The 23,885-nt window shown below is 45.3% G+C and overlaps 2 protein-coding genes and 1 pseudogene across 2 annotated transcripts; all 3 read left to right on the forward strand.

Annotated features, from left to right (window-relative positions):
• Window positions 1-287: 287 nt before the first annotated feature.
• LOC118969383 (nuclear envelope pore membrane protein POM 121-like) lies at window positions 288-8,549 on the forward strand. The gene is made up of 7 exons (XM_073214245.1): window positions 288-770; window positions 2,177-2,386; window positions 2,708-2,848; window positions 4,149-4,320; window positions 7,293-7,381; window positions 8,000-8,070; window positions 8,299-8,549. The coding sequence occupies exons 1-7, from the start codon at window positions 568-570 to the stop codon at window positions 8,547-8,549; spliced, it is 1,137 nt and encodes a 378-aa protein (XP_073070346.1). The 5' UTR covers window positions 288-567.
• A 770-nt stretch (window positions 8,550-9,319) lies between these two features.
• LOC140843835 (putative nuclear envelope pore membrane protein POM 121B) lies at window positions 9,320-11,151 on the forward strand (annotated as a pseudogene).
• Window positions 11,152-12,578: 1,427 nt separating this feature from the next.
• On the forward strand, window positions 12,579-22,386 carry LOC140843988 (nuclear envelope pore membrane protein POM 121-like). The gene is made up of 4 exons (XM_073214839.1): window positions 12,579-12,933; window positions 13,962-14,284; window positions 15,863-15,985; window positions 16,899-22,386. The coding sequence occupies exons 1-2, from the start codon at window positions 12,741-12,743 to the stop codon at window positions 14,195-14,197; spliced, it is 429 nt and encodes a 142-aa protein (XP_073070940.1). The 5' UTR covers window positions 12,579-12,740; the 3' UTR covers window positions 14,198-14,284; window positions 15,863-15,985; window positions 16,899-22,386.
• Window positions 22,387-23,885: the final 1,499 nt, after the last annotated feature.

Consider the following 23,885-nt stretch of genomic DNA (forward strand, 5'->3'; position numbering starts at 1 on the left):
GTGGGGGGGGAGTCACGGGGAAGACAGTGTAGCTCAGAGAAGACAAGTAGGGACTCCGTGGCATCGTGCTACGCTGATGGACAGCAGCGGGTAAAGGGGAATGGGGTGTTCAATGATATGGGTGAATATAGTACCCACATTGTTTCTCTTGTGAAACCTTCAGAGCAGTGTAATATATCAATGATACCTTAATGAAAAAGGAAAAAAGAAAAAAAAAGTTCACATTATACCAATTGACTTTTATTAAAGACATCAATGCTTTTCTTTTCCTTATCCTTTTTCTTTTTTGCTGTCTCGCCAACGGGTCTAGTGCTGAGAACCTGGTGCCCCGAGGTGGCCGCGCAGGCCGAGCTGGCTGGTGGGTCACCGCGGCCTGGGGGGTCCTGAGCCGCGAGCCCCGAGCTGCCTGCCGTTCGCGCGCCGTCTCCTGGCAACTTGGGAGCGCGCGCCGCCAGCGCACAATGCCCGCCCGCCTCTAGCCCAGGCGCGCAAGCGAAGGCAGGCAGTCTGGCAGAGAGAGCCGCGGAAGCCGCTCGCCCGCCGGACAGAGCTCGCTCGTCGCTCCAAATGGGAGGATTTCTGAGCAAGCCCCGCCCCCCGCAGCCCGCCCCCGATCCGGAGGCCAGGCGCCGGCGCCCGCGCCCGGCCTTCCTCGCAAGCCCCAACCGCCCGGCAAGCCCCGCCTCGCCGACTCCCTCGGCCCGCCCCGATCCCCTTCAGCCCTTAGTCCCCACTCGTTTCTTCGGGTCCCCTCGGAGGCCTTCCCGCTGGTAAGACACGCTGACCCTCCCCAGACCGAGGACTTGACTTTGACAGTTTTTTTTTTCTGAAATCATAAGTGGGTTCTGTGCCCTTTCACCTCTACAAACACCTTGGTGCGCGTCCACCGTGTCCTGCCTCCCTTTAGCCTTTGCTAAGAGATGTGCTGCCAGAACTGTTCCCTTCTTTCAGTTCTTTTATTTTGGGTCATTTTTCTATTCCTTTTACTTTTACTTTTTAATTATTTTTGGTATCATTAGTGTTCAGTTACATGAGCAACACTGTGGTTACTAGACTCCCCCCATTATCAAGTCCCACCCTCGTACCCCATTACAGTCACTGTCCATCAGCATAGGGAGGTACTATACAGTCACTACTTGACTTCTCTGTGTGCTATACTGCCCTCCGCGTGCCCACCCCCCTACATCATGTATGCTGACCCTAATGCCCCTTATTCCCCTCCTCCCTCCCTTCCCACCCACCCTCCACAGTCCCTTTCCCTTTGGTATCTGTTAGTCCATTCTCAGGTTCTGTGAGTCTGCTGCTGTTTTGGGCCTTCAGTTTTTTTCTTTATTCCTATGCTCCACAGATGAGTGAAATCATTTGATACTTGTCTTTCTCTGCCTGGCTTATTTCACTGAGCAAAATACCCTCTAGCCCCATCCATGTTGTTCGAATCCTTCTTTCAGTTCTTATACCTCTGAACTTTAATACAGTATGGGTTTAGCAGAATACTTGGTAAATCACTTAAAATATCCCTGCTTCAGGTGAGAATACCATCTGTCTGTAAAGTATAGTACTATAATAGGTTTTGTTACTTTTTTATCTTTGGACCAATGCATTGTATCAGCCGAGCTCAAAGAAGAAACCTCCTGGATGGATATAACTTGGCTGATAAAGATGATTAGATTAAAAAGACTTGTGTTCTCCTTTAGTCCCAGTAGCTGAGTGATAACAACAAAATTCAAAACTTGGGTGACAACACTAGATCCTTGATAAGAACATTTATTTGAAAAGGTGAATATTCAGGTTTTCGAAATGTTTGACTTTTTAAAGTCAAACTTTTTAAAGTATATTTCTGATGACTTAGCATAAGAGATTAAAGGATTCTTGTAAACTTTGTCCCTGCACGTCCTTACGCACACTTATCTTCCACTGGAGTTTTACTTGTATGAGCAGTTTTTCAATTTCCCCCTCAAAGTTGTTGAATCCATTGCAGGGACAGCTGTTAAGTACCTGCCACTTTTTGCCCTTAGGTGGAATAGGGAAAGTTGCCATAAAAATGCTGTGTTTTGTGTTATTTAGAGGCTTAAGCTCTCTGGAAAATAACTGAACCCACATGGTTCTTAAGTGATTTAAATTTTCTGGCATTTTCTAAGCTGCTTTGATTCCATGATGTGTCTCCCATTCTCCACAGGGACTGTGGGACTTCATCACACCAGTTTGGCATAACACCTCCAAGACGATACCCAATCCAGCAGGCCCCGTATTCCCGCCTGCTTCCCACACTGTGCTGGAATGGCGGTCACGGGAAGCGTGTGCTGTCTCCTGGTAATTCCAGAGTGGTGTGCAGGCCTTCGACAGAGAGGAGTGCTCCTCCCGGGAGCAACCTGGCTCGTTTGCCAATGTGAGCATTGCTGGAGGAAAAGACTCCCAGTGTGTCCACTTTATTCTCTTGCAGTTGTTCATCTGACAGAGTAACTGTAACTCAGAGGAAAGGAAAAAGCTCCTTATGTGAAGGAGAAATCTCAAGTTTTAGTTATTGAGCAGTTTTTTATTTTCTGAGTTTTTCCCAAGACTGTAGCTTTAACAGCTAAGGGCCATTTGTGTGAGTGTATAAATTACCCTTTTGCTTATTGGATAGATTTGATTTCCAGCGCCTGAAGTTCATGCTATGGAGCATCATGATCAGAATATCTTAATGCTAGAATCCTGTTTTCTGTTACAGAGCAGCGCAGATCCCTAAGGCCCCAGACCCGTGGTCAAAGGAGGCTGTTCTGCTTGCCCTCGAATGTTGGAAGAGGAAGAAAAGGACAGTGGAGGAGGAGGAAGACCAAACATCTGCTGCTGGTCAGGAGAATAAAAGGAGGTAATAAGCCCTGCAGAGTACTCAATGTGCCTCCCACACGGGGGCTCCTGGGGTTTGTTGAAAGAGAGATCACTCCCCAAAAGAATCAGAGGCCACCTCCTGTGTGTGAACAGCAGGTCCTCTTCTTCGGCTTTCATGGAAGAGCTTGGTAACAAGAGCTTTAATGCTATGCCTTTCATTAGGCACAGGTTACATGCATTTTCTAATATGCCTTTTCCGTAAGTACTAGAGAAAAGCCGACAGTCAGTGGTGGTCCTGAATGCCTTAGTCCTGCTGTCCGCGGGGCGCTGCTGGTTGGCTGTGCTGCCCTGCAAGAGGAGGCAGACACCAAGGAAATTCACTGCGAGAGAGTGAAGCAACTCAAGATGTCACGGGGTGGTGGTGGGTGAGGGGGTTCTAAAGGTACATAAGCACTAGCCCAGAGGAGGAAAACCTCAGGGGCATAAGGAAATGAGGGAGGGAAGGATAATGGCCTGCAAAAATCTGAAGGACTATCACATGAAAGGAGGACAATTGGCTTGGCTTGGCTCCAGGTGGGATCCATAGGCGAAGTAAGTGAAAGAGGAAGTAGGATTGCCTCTAGTGCAGGGATAAACTGCTCTGTGGTTGACATTCATCAGCCAGGAGACAGTGAGCTGTCTGTGCTGGCACAACGGTTGGATGACTATTTCACAGGAAAGATGTTTAGGGAATTTGTTTCAGTTTGAATCTTAGAAAAAGTGGTTCCTCCTAAAATTTTTTTAACACCTTTACTGAGGTATAATTGACAAAAATAAATTGTGCCTCTTTGAAGTGTACAATTTGATCAATTTTGACATGTATCTCTATCAGAATTATTATCCTATAAACTTTCCTCTTTGAAATCAGAGAGGAACATTTTGAGTAACTTGCCACAATAACTATTTTGTCTAAATTTCACACCCATGAAACCATCCCCACAGTCAAGTTAATGAACATCACCATCACTGCCAGAAGTTTCCCCGTGCCCCTTGGTGGAGCCTTCAAACCTCCCTCTCATCCTGCCCCTGTTGCCAGGCATCCATTCGTTCCCATTCTGTCACTATAGATTTGTGTGCATTTCCTAGAGTATACATAAGTAGAATCATATGTTTAATTTTTAAAATACTGAGCTTTCCCTTTCTGACTTTGTGAGACATGTTTAGCTGAATTAACAGTAAAATTAACAACTTTATCCTTTTCCATCACATTAGAACAATTTTGTGACCGTGGATGAAGCCTTAAAACAATGTTGTGCCTTTCAGTAGCACAACTGTGTTTTCCCATTTTATTTCCCTGTTAGGCATGGGCCTCTGAAGAGCAGCCTCAGTTCCCAGAGCTCAGATGGTGAGTTGCACGAGAGACCCTCCACCTCTGCTGTGAGCTGCTTGAAGGGCACGTGCACATGTGGCATCCGTATGTCCAGCCGCAATGCCATTTCCAGTTCCTACAGCTCCACTGGAGGCATCTCTCAGGTACATGCACCTGGTGATGTGGAAAAAGTGGGTTCTTTGCATTTATTAGTTGATTATGCAGTGTTTACTAGCCACCTTCTGTCAGATGCTGAGATCTCCTGTAAGCTAACAGCCATTACCAACCCTTGAATGATCGCTATGGACCAGTGGAACAAACTAGAAAGCCCAGAATGCCTATGTGGAAAGCTAATACAAGACAGAGCCATTATTATACATAAATGGACAGGGGATGAATAATTCAAAAAATGGTACTAATTTGATTAAAAAGGTAGATTGAGTCTGAATTGTATTGGGTCATAAATTCATCCTCTAGGCACTGGGAATTTAATGAAAGTTTTAAAAATAAGTGGTTATAATTATTTTTAGAAAGGATATAGTGTAGACTGGAGAACAGATCAAGTTTTGCTACCAGAATGACTTGGGTTCAAATCTTGACTTTGGCACTTAGTAGCTATAGACTCTTGGGCAAGTAAATGACTTAAAGTCTCTTTTTCTCATCTCTAAAGGATTGTTGTAAAGATTGAAGGGAATGTTTGAAAAGCACCCATTACAGTGCTTGTCAGTAAGCAGGCACCCAATATACAGGAGCTAGAAAAAAAGTAACGCATGCATGAAGGAGGTTTTTGAGAGGAGAAAGAATTTGGCGTAAGTTTTCATCTGTACAGAAAGCTCTTAGAGTAATACAAATGACACATTAATGATAAATGACAAATATAGGCGATGAAGGCCCCGGCCAAGCAGTTATGGCAATGCAGAGGATAACAATACGAAGCTTTACCTGGATCTATTCTGCACTAGGCCCTCTGCTGAGCACTGTACACACATTTCCTCAATCAGTGATCACAACAGACCTGATGTACAGTCACTGCCCATTCTTACAATTTTACATCACATGTCATACATACACAAAGGAAGGAAAAATATCATGATGAACCTCCATGTGGCTCCAGCAGTTAACAGTGTTTGGTCAGTCCTGATCCATCAACACCCCCACCCCAAATTGGTTTTCCTCTTGTGTTTTTAAGTACAAACATGTTTCACCTGTAGGTACTTCAGTGTATTTTTGAAACTTTTTGAACATTAATAACCACAATGCCTCTATTCCTCTGAATAATAATGACTTAATGTTAGTTATCATCGCTCCAATTTGCCCTTCTTACCCTCCCTCTCTTATTACAGTTACTTTGAATCAGGGACCAAAAATCAGCTCATTGAGTTTGGTTCACATGTCTCTTAGACCCTTTCTTTTTGGGCATTAAAGGTATTTAATTAATATATGTAACAAAAAATCTAAACATAAGGTTGTACACTTATGGAAATGATTTTGACCTACTTCATAAGATAGTTGTGAGGCAGTACATGTAAAGTGTTCACCGAGTCTACACTGTCCATAGTAAACATTCAAGAAGTGCCACTAATTACTATTATTTTAAATAAGTACCATCATTTACATTTCAGGGACTTAATTCACACTCAGAGCTTCAGACTTAGCATTATACAAGGCTGTATCTGACGGCCTAACCAGCAGGCAGGGTAAAAATAACCTTCACTTTTTTAACAGGCCTGGGCAGAGCGAGGATGCTCTGAGGCGCAGCGTCGGGGGCAGGGCGGGGCGGCGGGGGAGGGGCGAGCGTCGCGCCCCGCTGCTGCCTGCCGGTCCCCCGGGGGAGAGGTCCGCATTCCACGGACCGCCGCGCAGCCGCGCGGGGAGCCGCCTCCGCGTCCGTGGGCAGCTGCGGGGACGGCCGCAGGAGGCGCGCGTGCCCCAGGGCCTCCGCCTCCCAGGGCGCGCTGCTCAGGCCGGCCGGCGGGCCTGACGTGCTCCCCGCGATCGCAGAACCCCTCCGCGGTTCTGGGGGCGCGCAAGACACACCTCCGGGGCGCGCGGGCCCCGCCAGCACGCTGGGTACCCTGGGTGACAGGCCCCGGCTCCCAGCGCCAGGGCCCGTCCGAGGAGCCGCAGGCTGCCTGTCGCCGTCCTAACAGCACCGCCTCTCTGAGCTCTCCGGGCCCCGCGCGGCCGGCGCCCCCTGGCGGCCTCCAGCTGTCAGGCTCCCCCCACGGGGAACCAAGGGCGCGTTGTCCCCGCGGCCGCCCGCCACAGGCGCAGAGCACACGGGCTGGGGAAGCGGCCGCGCGCCCTCCCCCGCTGCGGGGACGTTGGGCCTTTCTGACTCTTAATCTACGGTACTACCACTACGCTTTTTCTTACTTTTGAAAAGTCTATCAGTATGTTCTATAGAATTTACTACATTTTGGATTTGGTTTTTGTCATGGTGCCATTTTGACATGTACTCTATCCCTATTTTCCCCGTAAATGGGCAGTTGGCTCCTGAGGTTTGATGAGTTTCAAGTTCAATGATTCGGGCAGAGGTGCTGCTGTGCACTTCTGATCGCATCACATTGGGAGCACGTGCTGTGCGGTTGCTTCCCACTGGGCTGGGGGGTCAGTCTGATCCTTCCATTTATTGTTTCTATCAGCTTTTCACCTGCTGATTTTAGCGGCCATTTATCACCTTTGTCTATGTCCATTGTGGCAAAATGGTGATGTTCTAATTCTGTCCTTCCCTCTGCATTAGGTCTATATAATTCTAAATAGAAGAACAAGCCCTACCTATAGGAGTGGCAGGAGAATAAGCAGGCAGTGATGCCGTAGCTAATCCAAAGGTGACCAGTGAGGTTCTTGCTGTGTTATCTTTATGAACTGGTATTTTATAAACATTTCATGATCCCCAGTATAGTGTAGCTGCTCTTTCTGATGCAACTTGTCCAATTTTGGCCAATGACGGCCCTTTTAAATACTGGCAATTGACTCACTTTTCAGAAGCCCCACTTAACAAAGAAATGTTTTTTTCATCACTTGAAAAGGAGACTTTATATACAGTGATGGATTAGAGCCACAGAATTATGTTGAAGGTCAGATCCTATGTTATTCCTTAGGGTCAGTCACGTGACTTGTGTTTGGCTTTTAGCTCTGGAAGAGGCGGCGTCCCAGTGCCTCACCCTTCTCCAGCCCAGCCTCCCGCTCACAGACACCAGAGAGGCCAGCAAAGAAAATAAGGTAATCGGTGATTTGCTGTGTGGATTAATGAGAGGGTGGGAAAGGAGGGAAATTTACTTGGCTCTTAGGCTTTCTGAGACTCCAATTTGGAGAATCAAAACGGTTCACATCTAAAGGGCAGAGACGGTGCCACCCTGAATCGCTCTCATCTTTTGCAGTCATCACACAGTGACCACACCAGCCTCTGCTCCCCCTCATGCTGCAGTGTGAGGGGCTGCAGCATAAGGGGAAGGGCTTGCATGGGACAGAGTGAACAGAGTGACTGATGGGAGTGGGCAGCAGGCTCCACATTCTAGACCCCAGCTGACCCTCTAGGTGCCCGACTAGAATGCCACTTTCTTAGAGATAGAGGTGTGACTAGGACTCTCAGAAACTTGGCAGGTTGTATGTAAGGTTCTGAAGATTGTTTTCTGCTAGTTTTAAGACAAAGGTGTCTCTGTGGCTACTGTGAACTGCCTCCCTTCATTTCTTTAGGAATTTTCTTTGCTTCTTTTTGTTGTCTTGACACACTAAGATCTTAGTCATAGTTGTTCTAGACTTTGGTCAGTTGGTAGTTAGGAGGGTGTAAGAAGTTATCCAGCACTTTTCTAAACTTAATTGTGCCTCTTCCTCCTACAGAGAAGAGGACGTTTCTCAGGAAGCTGGCTCTTCCGCTCCGCCGGTAGACAAGGAGTCCCAGGGAGAACAGGGTACGTTGATGAACGCATGGCATGTGTTCCCTTTGGTTTTCTTTTGGTCTTTCTCCTCTGAGAAATCCACCTCTTGGGTTCTCAGTGGACTCCGAGCACAGTGAGCACTGAGATTGAGAGGAAGCATTTCCACATGAGTTCCCCCGAGTCCCTGGGCCTCCCGTGCTCTGTGATGCCCCTGGAAAGAATTCTCCTACCAGGGAGGACAATCCTTTCTTTTTTCCTTAGAAACGGCCTCGAGCTCCATCACGGAGAGCCCCCCTGCCACTCCACCGGCTTCAACTCTCGTCCTGCCCGCTGCTGGGACTGCTGCTTCCTCAGCCTCCCCCCCAGCCCCACTGACTAACCCGCAGTTTCTCCCCAAGTACATCATCTTCCTGAGGAACCCGAACCCCCTGGGCCTACCATCTTTCCCAGGTGAGCGGGAGCGCTTTCTGTGGAGCACACAGGGCCATCAGCCTCTGCGTAGGCTAATGTGAAAGCAGCATGCCAGTCAGTTGCTAAAAAGGTTGAAGCTGCTCTGGCTTAGCACACCTGAGCTGGTGTAGGGCTGACGGCTTCAGAACCGTCTCATCAGGAGCAGATTGTAGGGAAGGGCCTGCCGCCCTTAAAGCTGGAGAAGGCAGCCTCCTTTTGGTAGTCAGACGGCTGTTGGTTTGCAGCCCCATTCCTTAGCTGCTCTGAGCCATGCTTGGGTTCAGATGATTAGATTTTCCTTGGTGTCTGTCTACACATTTAACCCCTGCTAGGCCAAGTTTTATCCCCTGCTGACTGTTTGATGATCTGTGTAGGGTAGAAATAAGGAGCACTTCCTTGATTTTGAGGAATGATTATGTTAGGAACAGGTGGTATCGATTAGTAATATTTGTTGACTCCTGAATCCCTGGCCCAGCAAGGCTTCTAGAGCACCAAATACCATCACGTTTGAGATACCATAGTTGACATTTTCTGTTCTTCTTCCTAGAATCTGCTGCAGTGGCAATGTTGGGGGAGAGGCATTGTGTATTTTCCTCTGTTCTTGTCCCCGCTGTGACAAAGAATTGAAGGGCAGAGACACCGTAGTAGTGAAGCAGAGTAAAAGTTTTATTTAAAGTTACTTAGCGAGAAAGAAGTGCAGGTGACCTCAGTGAGGGAGGAGCGCCCTGAGAGGTTGGAGAGAAAGAGTTTAAGAGTAAAAGGTCACACACTTAGAAAGTGTGGGTGACTTCAGATAGAGGAGCGCCCTGAAAGGTTGGGAAGAGTTGAAGTTATGCACTTAGGAAGTGCAGGTGACTTCAGAGAGAGGGGCGCAGCACCCTGAAAGGTTAAAAAGAGGTAGTTTAAAGTTAAAAGGTTGCGCACTTAGAAAGTGTGGGTGACCTCACATATGAGTGCAGTGAAAGATTGGGGGTTCCCCTTTTAAGGATTTTTCAGGAATGTGACAGAGGGCTCAGGTGTGTGCTTGTTAAGTGGTCTCAAGTATCTTTGATGAGACGCTAAGTTACTCATCTGTCCTCTAGGTAATTCTGCAAAATTAGCTTATCAAGACTGTCTGCCTTTCCTCCAAGGTGGACAGAGTTATTTGTTTGCTAAAGGGTATGTTAAGAATCTTTCTTCTGAAACTTCCTGTTTTTTTTTCAAAATACAATTTTGGCTTTAAGGTGGCATCTCCCTGTCTTTACTTTGCTGTTTATAGGTGGGCCCTTTAGCAGGCTAGAGTAAATCTTACAAGGATCTAGTGGACACAATGAAGACATCGGCTGTGCTCAGATACTTTTATCTGGGGAATACTCAAACCTTCAAGGCCAAGTTTCTCTTGACTTTCTGAGCTTTAACGGATTAACTCACTAACTCTGAGTCTTTTCTGGATTTCTAGTTTTAACTGGTTAACCTTTCTAGGGGGCTTTACTGACCCTATTCTCTTTCCACCCTGCTCATATGTATTTTTCTGTCTGACAGCCACCCCCAATGCCCGTTCGCCCCTGACGACACCAGGCCTTCTGGGCCCTCTTGGCTCTTCACAGCCTGGTCCCCCCAGACTCCAGGTCCACAGCCACTTTCTCGGGGCTGACCCCTGCCTCTCCCGCAATACCAGCCTATGATGCCACCAAGTCACCTCTGGCCTCTCAGGCTGAGACATCTGCCAAACCCCAGGCCCTGCCTGCCCCAGGCCCCACTCTGAAGCCCAGTGTTCCATTTGGAAACCGAGCAGCCCACCTGCTAACCCTTCTGCCTCGGCAGCTCCTGCTGTGCCTTCAGCACGTCCCATGTTCAAGCCCATCTTTGTGGCTCCACCTAAAAGTGGGAATGAGGGTCCTGTGCCATTCAGCCGTTCCCATGTCACAACGGTGGCATCTTCCAGCTCTGCCCCCACCCCGACTACCAGCAACCTCCCCTCACTTTCAGTCCTGTTTTTAGCAGCACAGGGCTACCTACATCTTTGCCCTTGTCAACTCCTTTCTCTACAGACGACATGAGGCACTAGCACAAATGCCTGTCTGTTCCCTGGCCAGGCCAGTGTTAGTGTCCCCTCAGCAGCGGCTTGGGGGACCACCACCGGCACAGATGCAGACTCCACCCAGAAGCCTGTCTTTGGCTTTGGTGCGAGCATTGTGACCAGCACTGTGAGCAGCATGACCAGCTCCACTACTTTCACTGCCCAGCCTGTTCTCTTTGGTCACCCTCTTGCCTCTGGGGCCAGCTCTGCCCAGCCATGGGCTCCATACTCCAGTTTGGCAGGCGCTGGCCACACCTGCTCCAACAACAGCCATCACATTTGGCCAGTCCCTGCCTGGCATAGTCCAGACAGCTGCTGGTAGCAGTACTGCCAGTTTTGGTGGCTTCGGTGGCACCCTCACGACCTCCGCCCCTGTTGCCCCGAGCCAGTCTGCACTGACATTCAGCAGCACTGCCACCCCAGCCTTCAATATCCCCTTTGGTTCTGGCACCAGGCCCCCCATTCCTTCCTATCCTGGAGTCACCCCACAGCCCATGTTCGGGGCCACTGATGGACAGCAGATGGGGGCTGCCAAGCCAGCCCTGTCCCCCAGCTTCAGCAGCTCCTTTCCTTTTGGAAGATCAGCAGCCGTGGCTCCACCGTAGCCAGCCTTTGGCAGTGCTGTGTGGTCAGGTTTTTGTGGGTTGAAACCCGCTGCCTCTCTTTGGCACCCCCCTCCTGCACCAAGCCAGCCTTTGGCAGCACCATAGCTCCTTCCTCCTTTTTTTAAATTTTGTTATCATTAATCTTCAATTGCATGAAGAACTATGTTTACTAGACTCCGCCCTCCACGAAGTCCCTCCCACATACCCCATTTGTCACTGTCCATCAGTGTAGTAAGATGTTGCAAAATCACTACTTGTATTCTCTGTGTTGCACAGGCCTCCCCATGCCCACCCCCTCATTATACATGTTAATCGTAAGGCTGGCTTTCTTCTTCCACCCTTCTCCCTCCCTTCCCACCCATCCTCCCCAGTCCCTTTCCCTTTGGTAACTGTTAGTCCTTTGTCGGGTTCTGTGATTCTGCTGCTGTTTTGTTCCTTCCATTTTTCTTTGTTTTTATACTCCACATATGAGTAAAATCATTTGGTACTTGTCTTTCTCTGCCTGACTTGTTTCACTGAGCATAATACCCTCTAGCTCCATCCATGTTGTGTGAATGGTAGGATCTGTTTTTTTCTTATGGCTGAGTAATATTCCATTGTGTATATGTACCACATCTTCTTTATCCATTCATCTACTGAAGGACATTTAGGTTGCTTCCATATATTGGCTATTGTAAATAGTGCAGTGATAAACATAGGGGTGCATCTGTCTTTTTAAAATTGGGCTGCTGCATTCTTATGGTAAATTCCTAGAAGTGGAATTCCTGGGTCAAATGGTATTTCTATTTTGAGCTTTTAGAGGAACCTCCATATTGCTTTCCATAATGGTTGAACTAATTTACATTCCCACCAACAGTGTAGGAGGGTTCCCCTTTCTCCACAACCTCACCAACATTTGTTGTTGTTTGTCCTTTGGATGGTGGCGATCCTTACTGGTGTGAGGTGATATCTCATTGTGGTTTTAATTTGCATTTCTCTCTTGACAAGTGATGTGGAGCATCTTCTCATGTGTCTCTTGGTCGTCTGAGTTCCTTCTTTGGAGAACTGTCTGTTCAGCTCCTCTACCCATTTTATAATGGGATTATTTGCTTTTTATTTGTTGAGGTGTGTGAGCTCCTTATATATTTTGGATGTCAACACTTTATCAGATTTGTCACTTATGAATATATTCTCCCATACTGTAGGATGCCTTTTTGTTCTATTGACGGTGTCCTTTGCTGTACAGAAGCTTTTCAGCTTGATATAGTCCCATTTGTTCATTTTTGCTTTTGTTTCCCTTGCCTGGGGAGATATGTTCATGAAGAATTCTCTCATGTTTATGTCCAAGAGATTTTTGCCTATGATTTTTTCTCAGAGTTTTATGGTTTCATGGCTTACATTCAGGTCTTTGATCCATTTTGAATTTACTTTTGTGTATGGGGTTAGACAATCATCCATGTTTCCTCCTTTTTTGCAGCCACCACCTCAGGCTGTGGAGCTACAGCCCAGACCACCAGCAGCAGGACCAGTAACTAAGTGTTTGGGAGCACCATCTCATCGCCTTCACATCTGGGGTGTCAGCAGGCCCCACTGGCAGTGGGGGCTTTGGGATGAGTGTGCCTGCCCCCCACAGCATCTCCACCACTGGGGTGTTCAGCTTTGGCGCAGGACAGAGTGGGAGCACTGGCAGCACGGCCCCTTTCTTGGGAGGCTTGAGTCAGAACTCCCTGGGTGCAGCTGGCCAGAGCACACCCTTTCCCTTCCACGTGGCTGGCACACCTCAGAACATGTCTGTGTTTGCAGGTGAGATCTGAAATGGGCTCGGTCTGCAGTGTCAGGTGCTGTTTTAAGTGCCAACACGGTCTCTGCTCTCGGAGCTGTACGCTGTGGTGAAGAGACAGATGTTATCACAGATGTTATCTGTAAGCAGTGTCAGGTAGCCATGTAACTCATGACCAGAGGAGCTATTTAGGTAGTCAGGGGCAGCCTTTCTGAGGCAATAGCAAACTGAGGCCATGGCCGTAGTTCCAGAGTTGGGAGCAGGGACAGCGGCTGGGGGTGAGGGCGTTGCAGGCACAGGAGCAAAGGCACAAAGGCAGACATGAGCCTAATGTTTTCATGAGCAGAGAAGAGCCAGGTGTGGCTAGAGGTTTAAAAAGGAAAGTGGGATAAAATGACATTAAGAGACAAGCAGAAAGGAAGATCATTCATAGCCTTTTAAAATGTTTTTTTTTGTATCAATCTACAATTACATGAAGAACATTATGTTTACTAGACGCTCTCTAGTAAGGATGATGGTGATCCTTACTGGTATGAGGTGATATCTAATTGTAGTTTTAATTTGCATTTCTCCCATGACAAATGATGTGGAGCATCTTTTCACGTGTCTATTAGCCGTCTGAGTTCTTTCTTTGGAGAACTGTCTGTTCAGCTCCTCTGCCCATTTTTTAGTTGGATTATTTGCCTTTTGTTTGTTGAGGTGTGTGAGCTCCTTGTATATTTTGGATGTCAACCCTTTATCAGATCCGTCATTTGTGAATATATTCTCCCATACTGTAGGATTCCTTTTTGTTCTATTGATGGTGTCCTTTGCCGTACAGAAGATTTTCAGCTTGATATAGTCCCATTTGTTCATTTTTGCTTTTGTTTTCCTTGCCTGCGGAGATAATGTTCATGAAGAAGTTGCTCATGTTTATGTCCAAGAGATTATTGCCTATGTTTTTTCTCAGAGTTTTATGTTTTCATGGCTTACATTCAGGTCTTTGATCCATTTTGAATTTACTTTTGTGTATGGGGTTAGACAATCATCCATGTTTCCTCCTTTTTTGCAGCCACCACCTCGGGCTTTGGAGCTACAACTCAGACCACCAGCAGCGGGACCAGTAGCTCAGTGTTTGGCAGCACCATCTCATCGCCCTTCACGTCCAAGGTGTCAGCAGGCCCCGCTGGCAGTTGGGGCTTTGGGATGAGCGTGGATGCCTCCCACAGCAGCTCCACCACTGGGGTGTTTGGCTTTGGTGCAGAACAGAGTGGGAGCACTGGTGGAACAGCTCCTTGGGAGGCTTGAGTCAGAACTCCCTGGGTGCAGCTGGCCAGAGCACACCCTTTCCCTTCCACGTGGCCGGTACGCCTCAGAACACGTCTGTGTTTGCAGGTGAGATTTGGAATGGGCTCGGTCTGCAGGGCCAGGTGCTATTTTAAGTGATGACATTGTCTCTGCTATTGGAGCTGTACGCTGTGGTGAAGAGACAGATGTTATCACAGAAGTTATCTGTAAACAGCATCAGGTAGCCATGTAACTCATGACCGGAGGAACTATTTAGGTAGTCAGGGGCAGCCTTTCTGAGGCAATAGCAAACTGAGGCCATGGCCGTAGTTCCAGAGTTGGGAGCAGGGACAGAGGCTGGGGGTGAGGGTGTTGCCAGCACAGGGGCAAAGGCACCAAGGCAGACACGAGCCTAATGTTTTCATGAGCAGAGAAGAGCCAGGTGTGGCTAGAGGTTTAAAAAGGAAAGTGGAATAAAATGACATTAAGAGACAGGCAGAAGGAAGTTCACTCATGGCCTTTTAAAATGTTTTTGCTAAAGGACTAAGGGAAGTCACCATAGAATTTCAGACAGAAGGAAGTGATTTTATTTGCCATGTGGAAGATGCATGATAAGGAGTCTGGGCCCAGGGAGCTTCCATTTTCTTCACTGTATATAAGAGCTCCTTGGAGCGCTTTATGGGGAGATATATACCAAGGAGGGCCTCTCAGTAGTCATTTTGGAGAGGGGAAGAAAATGACATGTGAGAGCTGTGCCAGGCAGTTCTGAAGTCTGGGAAATTGTGGTTAGGAATTTGAAGCACGGCTGGTCAGCACAGTTGTGTGTATCTGCCCAGCAACAGTCAGGCTTGAGGTGTGGATCTAAAATAAGTGGATAGAGAGTGAACCCAACCTGGTTAAATGGCACAGGGAGCAGGAGGTGCAGGGGACTGACTACAGGCCCTGATGAGGCAGAGGATCTGGAGTGGGTGCGGTTGGCACGGGAGCAGGGACAGCACTGTGCTCACATCTGAGATCTGGGGGAGGATCAGTTCCTGGTTGCAATAAGGTGTGACCCCCAGAGGCCAGGTGGGGGGCAAGATTACATGCAAGGTCAGAACCGTGGCAGGCACCCACCCCACCTTAGGCCTAGACAGATACAGATACATGTGAGAGGATCTTCCCAGAAAGCCACTGTGGAGGGTAGCCCAGCACTGGGCAGGAGGCACCATGAAGGCAAGTGTGTGCAGGAGATTGAGTTCAAGTGGGCCTGTGGGAGGATGGGGGCTGGAGGTGGTGTGGGGCTGTGGTGAATTAGAGGAGAGGGAGCAGGCAAATGGGGAAGAGACATAACATTAGTCATGAGAGAAGGGAGATGCACCCAGTGTCCCCCTCAGCTGTGCTGTGGTGGCCAAGGGAGTGCAAAGGTTCTCCTACTCAGGTGGCCAAAGGGCAGCTAAGGGGCTTGTGCTCTGCTGCAGCTGGTGGTGGTGGAGGGTGAGCTCCAGCTCACGTGGAGCACAGGATTTAGGACCCAGTCACCCCATGTGCTTCCTTACCGAGGGGTGAGCTGGACAGCAGTGTGGGCTAAGGGATCCTGTGGGGATGCATTTGCAAGCAGACTTCCCCCAGTTCATTACTGCCTGCTTTGACACCTTCTTCTTGTGTGCCTAGTTGTCACAGTTCTTTGCGGTCTCTCCATTCCAGGCACATCCATACCCACCTTTGGTCAGAACACCCCTGCCCCTGTTGTGGGTGCATCAGGCATCAGCCTCTCCACTGGGGCATCCTCAGCACCTGCCCAGGGCTTTGCTGGACCTGGAACCTTTGGTAAGTCGCAAGTCTCTCTAGTCAGGGTGACCTGCATATTCCTTGAAGATGGGATGGGGTTTTGGGGGGAGTGTTGTGTATTTTCCTTGGCCCTTGTCCCCACTGCAAAAAAGAACTGAAAGGCAGAGACACAGTAGTGAAGCAGAGGAAAAGTTTTAATAAAATTACTTACAGAAAAAGTGCAGTCAACCTCAGAGAGAAGCACCCTGAAAGGTTGAAAAGAGAGAGTTTAAAGTGAAAAGTTTACGCACTTAGAAAGTGCAGGTGACCTCAGGGAAAGGAGCACCCCGAGAGGTTGGGGGTTCCCCCTTTTAAGGATTCTTCAGGAATATGACTAAGGGCTGGGGTTGCAGACCTGTTAGGTGGTCTTTGAATAATACTTAGAACTAACTTAACACAAGCAACTTCCTGCTGTGATTTCTCCCTGGGAGCCCAGCCTTCTTGGTCTGGGGGCATATCAAACAAGACTGCCTGCCTGGCTCCCAAGGTGGCTGAGATATTGTCTGTTTGCTAGAGAGTAAGTTAAGAGTCTTACTTCTTAACATCCTGGGTATTAAAATGCAATCTTATTTTTAAGATGGAATCCTTCCTGCCTGTGACTATATTGTTTTTGCTGGGCTTGCTTGGCATTATTGATTGTCCATATTGCAAACTACTTGATTGGTGCCAAAGGAGAAAAAAAAAAGCATGTACGTAAAGTTAAAAAAATAAGCTGGGCATGCTTGATTAACACAATAAAGCCATGGGCTATGCTGAGGTACCCTCCTTTCTCTGGGGAGTATTCAAACATTCCAGGCCAAGTTGCTCCTGGCTTTTTGAGCTTTAACTGATTCACTTTGGGTCATTTTTAGCAGGCTTTTTCCTGGCCTTATTCTTTTTCCATCCCACTCATATCTATTTTCCTGCCTAACAGGGTGTGATCCCTCAAGGAAGAGGCTAAGAGAGATGTGACCTCACTGGCAGTCAGTCACCACTGAGGAGCAGGGAGGGAGTGGAGGCCTGGGACTGCTGAATGCCTAACTCTGGAGATCTGATCACAAACATACATTTCATGGTGTTTTCATGGTACTCTCGTGATTAGGGGGTTGAAGAGCTAAGACAGGCAGAATACCTGGAGAGACTGAGATTCCAGCTGCTTGTGGAAAGCAGGGATCCATACCTGGCTACTCTGGGACAAAAGAAAGCCGGGCAGTCTGAGAGACTTCCAAACAGCAAGAGGGCTGCTAAAGGGCCAAGGATTGCACAGAGCTTATTGCTCAGGAGAAAGGAGAGGCAGACAAAATTGTCCAGGTGCACTCTGTCCAGGAGGTTGGGAACTTTCATGATCTTCAGGAACTCTAGCTCCTTGGCTGGCTACACAGCTCCAAGGACCACCTCTGTGATAAGCAGCCTACTGCGCCTTTCTCCCAGCCAGCCCCACCTGGCTTGCAAACTGGCAAACCCAACCCTGGCATTCAGCCAGCCAGAGGGTAGCCCTGTCTACAGCAACTACAAACGAAAGCATAGAGCCTTATACCTGTGTGTTTGGCTCACTGGTTCTGACAGTGGAAATAGGCACAGCAGCCGGGAAGCAGGAAACAGCTCTTTCCTCCCCCCAGGCACCAATACCACTCCCCTACGATGCCCAACATTGCTTCAGGGGCTGAGCAGCTCCAGAGAGTAGAGCTTCTGAGCACTAGAGTGCACCATATACAAATACAAAATGCCAAAGGAACCTGGTTCAGAGTAAAATTATGAATATGAATACAACCCCTGAGAAAGATTCAAATGAAATCGGCTTCATGAATCTGCCTGAAAGGTATTTCAAAATAAAAATCATTAAGATCCTCATAGAGGTACAGAAAAATGTTCAAGAACTCAGGGTGGAATTCCAGTTGGAGATCCAATCATTACAGAACACAGTATCAGAAATGAAACATACAATGGAAAGTTTTAAAAGCAGATTAGACATGGTGGAGATGATAAATGAAATACAAATTAGAGAAGAGGAATACAAAGAAGCTGAGGCACAGAGAAGAAAAAAAGATCTCTAAGAATGAAAGAATATTGAGAGAACTGTGTGACCAATCCAAATGGAACAATATTTGCATTATAGGGCTACCAGAAGAAGAACAGAGAGAAAAATGGATAGAAAGTGTCTTTGAGGAGGTAATTGTTGAAAAGTTCCCAATCTGGGGAAGGAGATAGTCTCTCAGGCCATGGAGATCCACAGATCTCCCAATATGAGGGACCCAAGGAAGACAACACCAAGACATATAGGAATTAAAATAGCAAAGATCAAGGATAAGGACAGACTATTAAAAGCAGCCAAAGAGAGAAATAAGATGACTTACAAAGGAAAGCCCATCAGGCTATCATCAAAATTCTCAGCAGAAACTTTACAGGCCAGAAAGGAGTGGCATGATGTATTTAATGCAATGAAGCAGAAGGGCCTCGAACCAAGAATACTTTATCCAGCAAGGTTATCATTTAAATTTGAAGAAGGGATTAAACAATTTCTAGATAAGCAATAGCTGAGAGAATTTACCTCCCACAAACTGTCTCTATAGTGTATTTTGGAGAGACTGCTATAGATAGAAGGATTTGTAAGGTGTAATAGCTGTCATCAGAGGTGGTTAAACCACAGTAAAGAAAGTAGAATAGCTAATGACTAGGCAAGATTAAATGAACTATCCCCAAAGTCAATCAATGGATAAACAAAGAGTACATTATATTATACCTAATATATAAAGAATGGAGGAGGAAGAAAAAGGAGGAGAAAAAAAAAGAACCTTTAGACTGTGTTTGTAAAGCATATTAAGTGAGTTAAGTGAGACTCTCAGATAGTAAGGAAGTTACTCTTGAACTCTGGTAACCACGAATCTAAAGCCTGCAATGGCAATAAGTACATACCTAGGGACTATCTCCCTAAATGTAAATGGTCTGAATGCACCTATCAAAAGACATAGAGTCACTGAATGGATAAAAAGAAAGACCCATCTATATGCTGCCTACAAGAGACTCACTTTAAACCCAAAGATATACACAGACTAAAAGTGAAGGGATGGAAAAAGATATTTCATACAACTAATAGAGAGAAAGAAGCAGGAGTTGCAGTACTTGTATCAGACGAAGTAGACTTCAAAACAAGAAAGTCACAAGAGACAAAGAAGACCTAAGTCTTACATTGACAATGGATACCTTTTTTAATTCAGTGTGCCTGGAATGAGCATGGTAAGAGATTCTCTCAAGTCTAGGAAATTCTCTGTTTGCAGACTCTGATGCAATGATAAAGGGATCAATCCAACAAGAAAATATAACTGTTATAAATATCTATGCACTCAACACAGGAGAACCTACATATGTGAAAGAAATACTAACAGAATTAAAAGGGGTAAAAAGAATGCAAGGCATTCATTCCAAGAGACTTCAACACTCCAGTCACTCTGAAGGACAGATCAACCAGACAGAAAATAAGTAAGGCAAATGAAGCACTGAACAACACATTAGAACAGATGGACCTAAGAGACATCTACAGAACTCTACACCCAAAAGCAGCAGAATACACATTCTTCTCAAGTGCACACGGAACATTTTCAAGAAGGGACCATATCCTAGGCCACAAAAAGAGCTGCGCTAAATTCAAAAAGATTGAAATTGTACCAACCAGTTTGTTTGACCAGAAAGGTATGAAACTAGAAATAAATTAGGCAAAGTAAATGAAAAATTCCACAAACACACGGAGGCTTCACAACATGCTCCTAAATAACCAATGGATCAATAACCAAATAAAAACAGAGATCAAGCAATACAGGGAGACAAAGGACGACAATGATTCGATACCACAAAATCTGTGGGATGCAGTCAAGGCCGTGCTGAGGAAAGTATATTGCAATACAGGCCTACCTCAGGAAAGAAGAATGCCATATGAACAGTCTAAACTCACAATTAATAAAACTAAAAAGGGAAGAATAAATGAGGCCCAAAGTCAGTAGAAGGAGGGATATAATAAAGATTAGAGCAGAATTAAATAAAATTGAGAAGAATAAAACAAAAGAAAGAATTGATGAAAGCAGGAGCTGGTTCTTTGAGAAAATAAACAAAATAGATAAACCCCTAGGCAGACTTATCAAGAAAAAAAGAGGGTCTACACACATAAACAGAATCAGAAATGAGAGAGGAAAAATCACTACGGACACCACAGAAATACAAAGCATTATTAGAGAATACTATGAAAAATTATATACTAACAAACTGGATAAGCTAGAGGAAATAGACAGCTTTCTAGAAAAATACAACCTTCCAAGGCTGACCCAGAAAGAAACAGAAAATCTGAACAGACCAATTACCAGCAATGAAATTGAATCCACAGTCAAAAAACTACCTAAGAACAAAACCCCTGTACCAGATGGCTTTACTGCTGAAAGTTATCAAACATTTAGTGAAGACCTAATACCCAACCTCCTTAGTTTTCCAAAAAGTAGAAGAGGAGGGAATACTCCCAAACTCACTCTACAAGGCCAATCACTCTTAATACCAAAACCAGGCAAAGACACCACAAAAAAATAAAATTACAGACCAATATCTCTGATGAACATAGATGCAAAAATCCTCAACAAAATATTAGCAAACTGAATTCAAAAATATATCAAAAAGATCATCAGGATCAAGTTACAACATTTGAAAACTTCCATCAACATCATCCACTACATCAACAAACAGGACAAAAACCACATGATCATCTCCACAGATGCTGAAAAAGCATCTGACAAAATTCACCATCCATTCATGATAAAAACTCTCAGCAAAATGGGTATAGAGGGCAAGTACCTCAACATAATAAATGCCATATATGACAAACCCACAGCCAACATTATACTTAACATCGAGAAGCTGAAAGCTTTTCCTTTAAGATCGGGAACAAGACAAGCACATCCACTCTCCCCACTTTTATTCAATATAGTTCTGGAGGTCCTAGCCATGGAAATCAGACAATACAAAAAAATAAAAGGTATCCAGATTACTTCAAGCTCTACTACAAAGCCACAGTAATCAAGACAATTTGGTACTCTCACAAGAACAGACCACAGACCAGTGGAACAGAACAGAGAGTCCAGATATTAACCCAAACATATATGGTCAATTAATACACGATAAAGGAGCCATAGGCATACAATGGGGAAATGACAGCCTGTACAAAAGCTTGTGTTGGCAAAATTGGACAGCTACATGTGAGAGAATGAAACTGGATCATTGTCTAACCCCATACACAAAATTAAATTCAAAATGGGTCAAAGACCTGAATGTAAGTCTTGAAACCATAAAACACTCTTAGGAAAAAAAACATAGGCAAAAATCTCCTGTATAAACATGATCAACTTCTTCATGAACATATCTCCCTGGGCAAGGGAAACAAAAGCAAAAATGAACAAGTGGAACTATATCAAGCTATAAAACTTCTGTACAGCAAAGGACACCATCAATAGAACAAATAGGTATCCTACAGTATGGGAGAATATACTCATGAATGACAGATCCAATAAGGGGTTGACATCCAAAATATATAAGGAGTTCATGCACCTCAACAAACAAAAAGCAAATAATCCAATTAAAAAATGGGCACAGGATCTGAACAGAAAGTTCTCCAAAGAAGAAATTCAGATGGCCAACAGAAACATGAAAATATGCTGCACATCCCTAATCATCAGAGAAATACAAATTAAAACCACAGTGAGATATCACCTCACACCACTAAGGATGGCCACCATCCAAAAGACAAACAACAACAAATGCTGGCAAGGTTGTGGAGAAAGTGGAACCCTCCTACACTGCTGGTGGGAATGTAAATTAGTTCAACCACTGTGGAAAGCAGTATGGAGGTTCCTCAGAAAACTCAAAATAGAAATACCATTTGACCCAGGAATTCCACTCCTAGGAATTTACCCTAAGAATGCAGCAGCCCAGTTTGAGAAAGACATATGCAACCCTATGTTTATCGCAGCACTATTTACAATAGCCAAGAAATGGAAGCAATCTAAGTGTGCGTGAGTAGATGAATGGATAAAGAAGATATGGTACATATACACAATAGACAACTATTCAGCCATAAGAATAAAACAAATCCTACCATTTGCAACAACATGGATGGAGCTAGAGGGTATTATGCTCAGTGAAATAAACCAGAAAGAGAAAGACAAGTACCAAATGATTTCACTCATCTATGGAGCATAAGTACAAAGAAAAAACTGAAGGAACAAAACAGCAGAGTCACAGAACCCAGTAATGGACTGACAGCTACCAAAGGGAAAGGGACTGGGGAGGATGGACTGTGACTGTAATGCTGTCTGTGGGGGGGACTTGATAATGGGGAGTGTCTACTGACCATAATGTTGTTCAAGTGATTGTATATTAACCATACCAAAAAAAAACAATAAAATTTAAAAAAAGAAAGAACTTCAGCTGTTTCATGGGCACAAGGCTTGCCTTTGGGGTGATGGAAATGTTCTGGAGCCAGAAAGGGGTGATGGCCACACAATCCTATGAATGCACTAAATATCACTAATGGTAAAATTTACCTGTCTTTTACTGCAATAGTTTTTAAGAAAGAACATACAGATGAGAAAAAATGTTAACATCAATACCCACAATTATTTCCGTATTTTTACTCCATTTCTGCCCTTGGACTTAACTCATATTTGTGAAACACAAACCAGAAAATACCACCCTTCAAGAGGAAATAAACTATCTCATCATGGTAGGTAAACAATGGAGAATCCAGAATGACACACCACTCCAGGATTCTAGTCACTTTCTAAGCTCTAGCAGCATTCTCTCTCTGCCCCTACATAATTTTTTTCTTTCCCAAAGACAGTTTATACCTTATGGATACCTGACCCTTGAAATTCATTCCTAGTACTGAAATATAACCATGTTTGTTAGCTAAGTTCTTTACAGTAACAGGATAAAAGGGTAGAAACTAGCAGTTCCATCATCTACTTGACAAGTTTACTTGTTTACTAGTTTTTGCCCAAACAATCCAGTGTAACAATCCCTCTCTACAAATATGGTCTTTTATAGCTAAACACAATACAGCTAGTCTAATCTTTAATCCATAGTCACAAAAAAATTAAGATTGAGACCAGCAAATTCTGTTAGTTTATGAAAGGTATTAAGGATTTTACCTGCTCTAAGTACCTCACAGAAGTTGAACCATACGTTATTTATCTTTTTGTGTCTAGCTTATTTCACTTCGCATAATGCCTTCAAGGTTCATCCTTGTTGTCATGTATCAGAATTTCTTTCCCCTTTAAACTGAATAATCCCACTGTTACATGTACATGACATTTTGTTCATCCACTCATCCATCAATGGACATGACAGGTTGCTTCCATGTCTTAGCTACTGCGAATAATGCTGCTGTGAACCAAGGTTCCTGAAGCTCGGTATTCAATGATTTTGGGTATATATGCAGAAGTGGAAATGATGCTGGATCATAGGATTTTATTCTTTGTTTGAGGAAATACCATTACATATTCCTTAGCAGCTGCAGAATTTTACATTCCCACTGAGAGTGCACAAGTGTTCCAATTTCTCCACATCCTTGACAACATTTGTTATTTTCTGTTTTTTGGTCATAGCTCTCCTGATGGCTGTGAGGTGCTGTCTCACTGTGGTCCTGATCTGCAGTTCCCCAATGACCAGTGATGTTGAATGTCTTTTCTTGTGCTTACTGGCCGTTTGTACATCCTCTTTGGAGAAATCAAGCCCTTTGCTCATTTTCCAGTCAGGTTATCTTTTTGTTTTGTTTTTGAGTTGCAGGACTTTTTGATGTATTTTGGATATTAACCTCTTATCAGATTTATGGTATGTAATTGTATTTTGCCACTTCATAGGTTGCCTACCCCTTAGCTGTTTTTAATAT

This window comes from Manis javanica, chromosome 10, assembly GCF_040802235.1.
Source record: "Manis javanica isolate MJ-LG chromosome 10, MJ_LKY, whole genome shotgun sequence".
Classification (NCBI taxonomy): Eukaryota; Metazoa; Chordata; class Mammalia; order Pholidota; family Manidae; genus Manis; species Manis javanica.

Bases quoted from the DNA above. Each gene is read 5' to 3' on its own strand.
- LOC118969383 (XM_073214245.1), top strand. From the start codon at position 568: ATGGGAGGATTTCTGAGCAAGCCCCGCCCCCCGCAGCCCGCCCCCGAT. The intron at 4,321-7,292 runs GTACATGCACCT...TTTGGCTTTTAG, and splicing joins CCACTGGAGGCATCTCTCAG to CTCTGGAAGAGGCGGCGTCC. The intron at 7,382-7,999 runs GTAATCGGTGAT...TTCCTCCTACAG, and splicing joins AGGCCAGCAAAGAAAATAAG to AGAAGAGGACGTTTCTCAGG.
- LOC140843988 (XM_073214839.1), top strand. From the start codon at position 12,741: ATGAGTGTGCCTGCCCCCCACAGCATCTCCACCACTGGGGTGTTCAGC. The intron at 12,934-13,961 runs GTGAGATCTGAA...CCTTTTTTGCAG, and splicing joins GAACATGTCTGTGTTTGCAG to CCACCACCTCGGGCTTTGGA.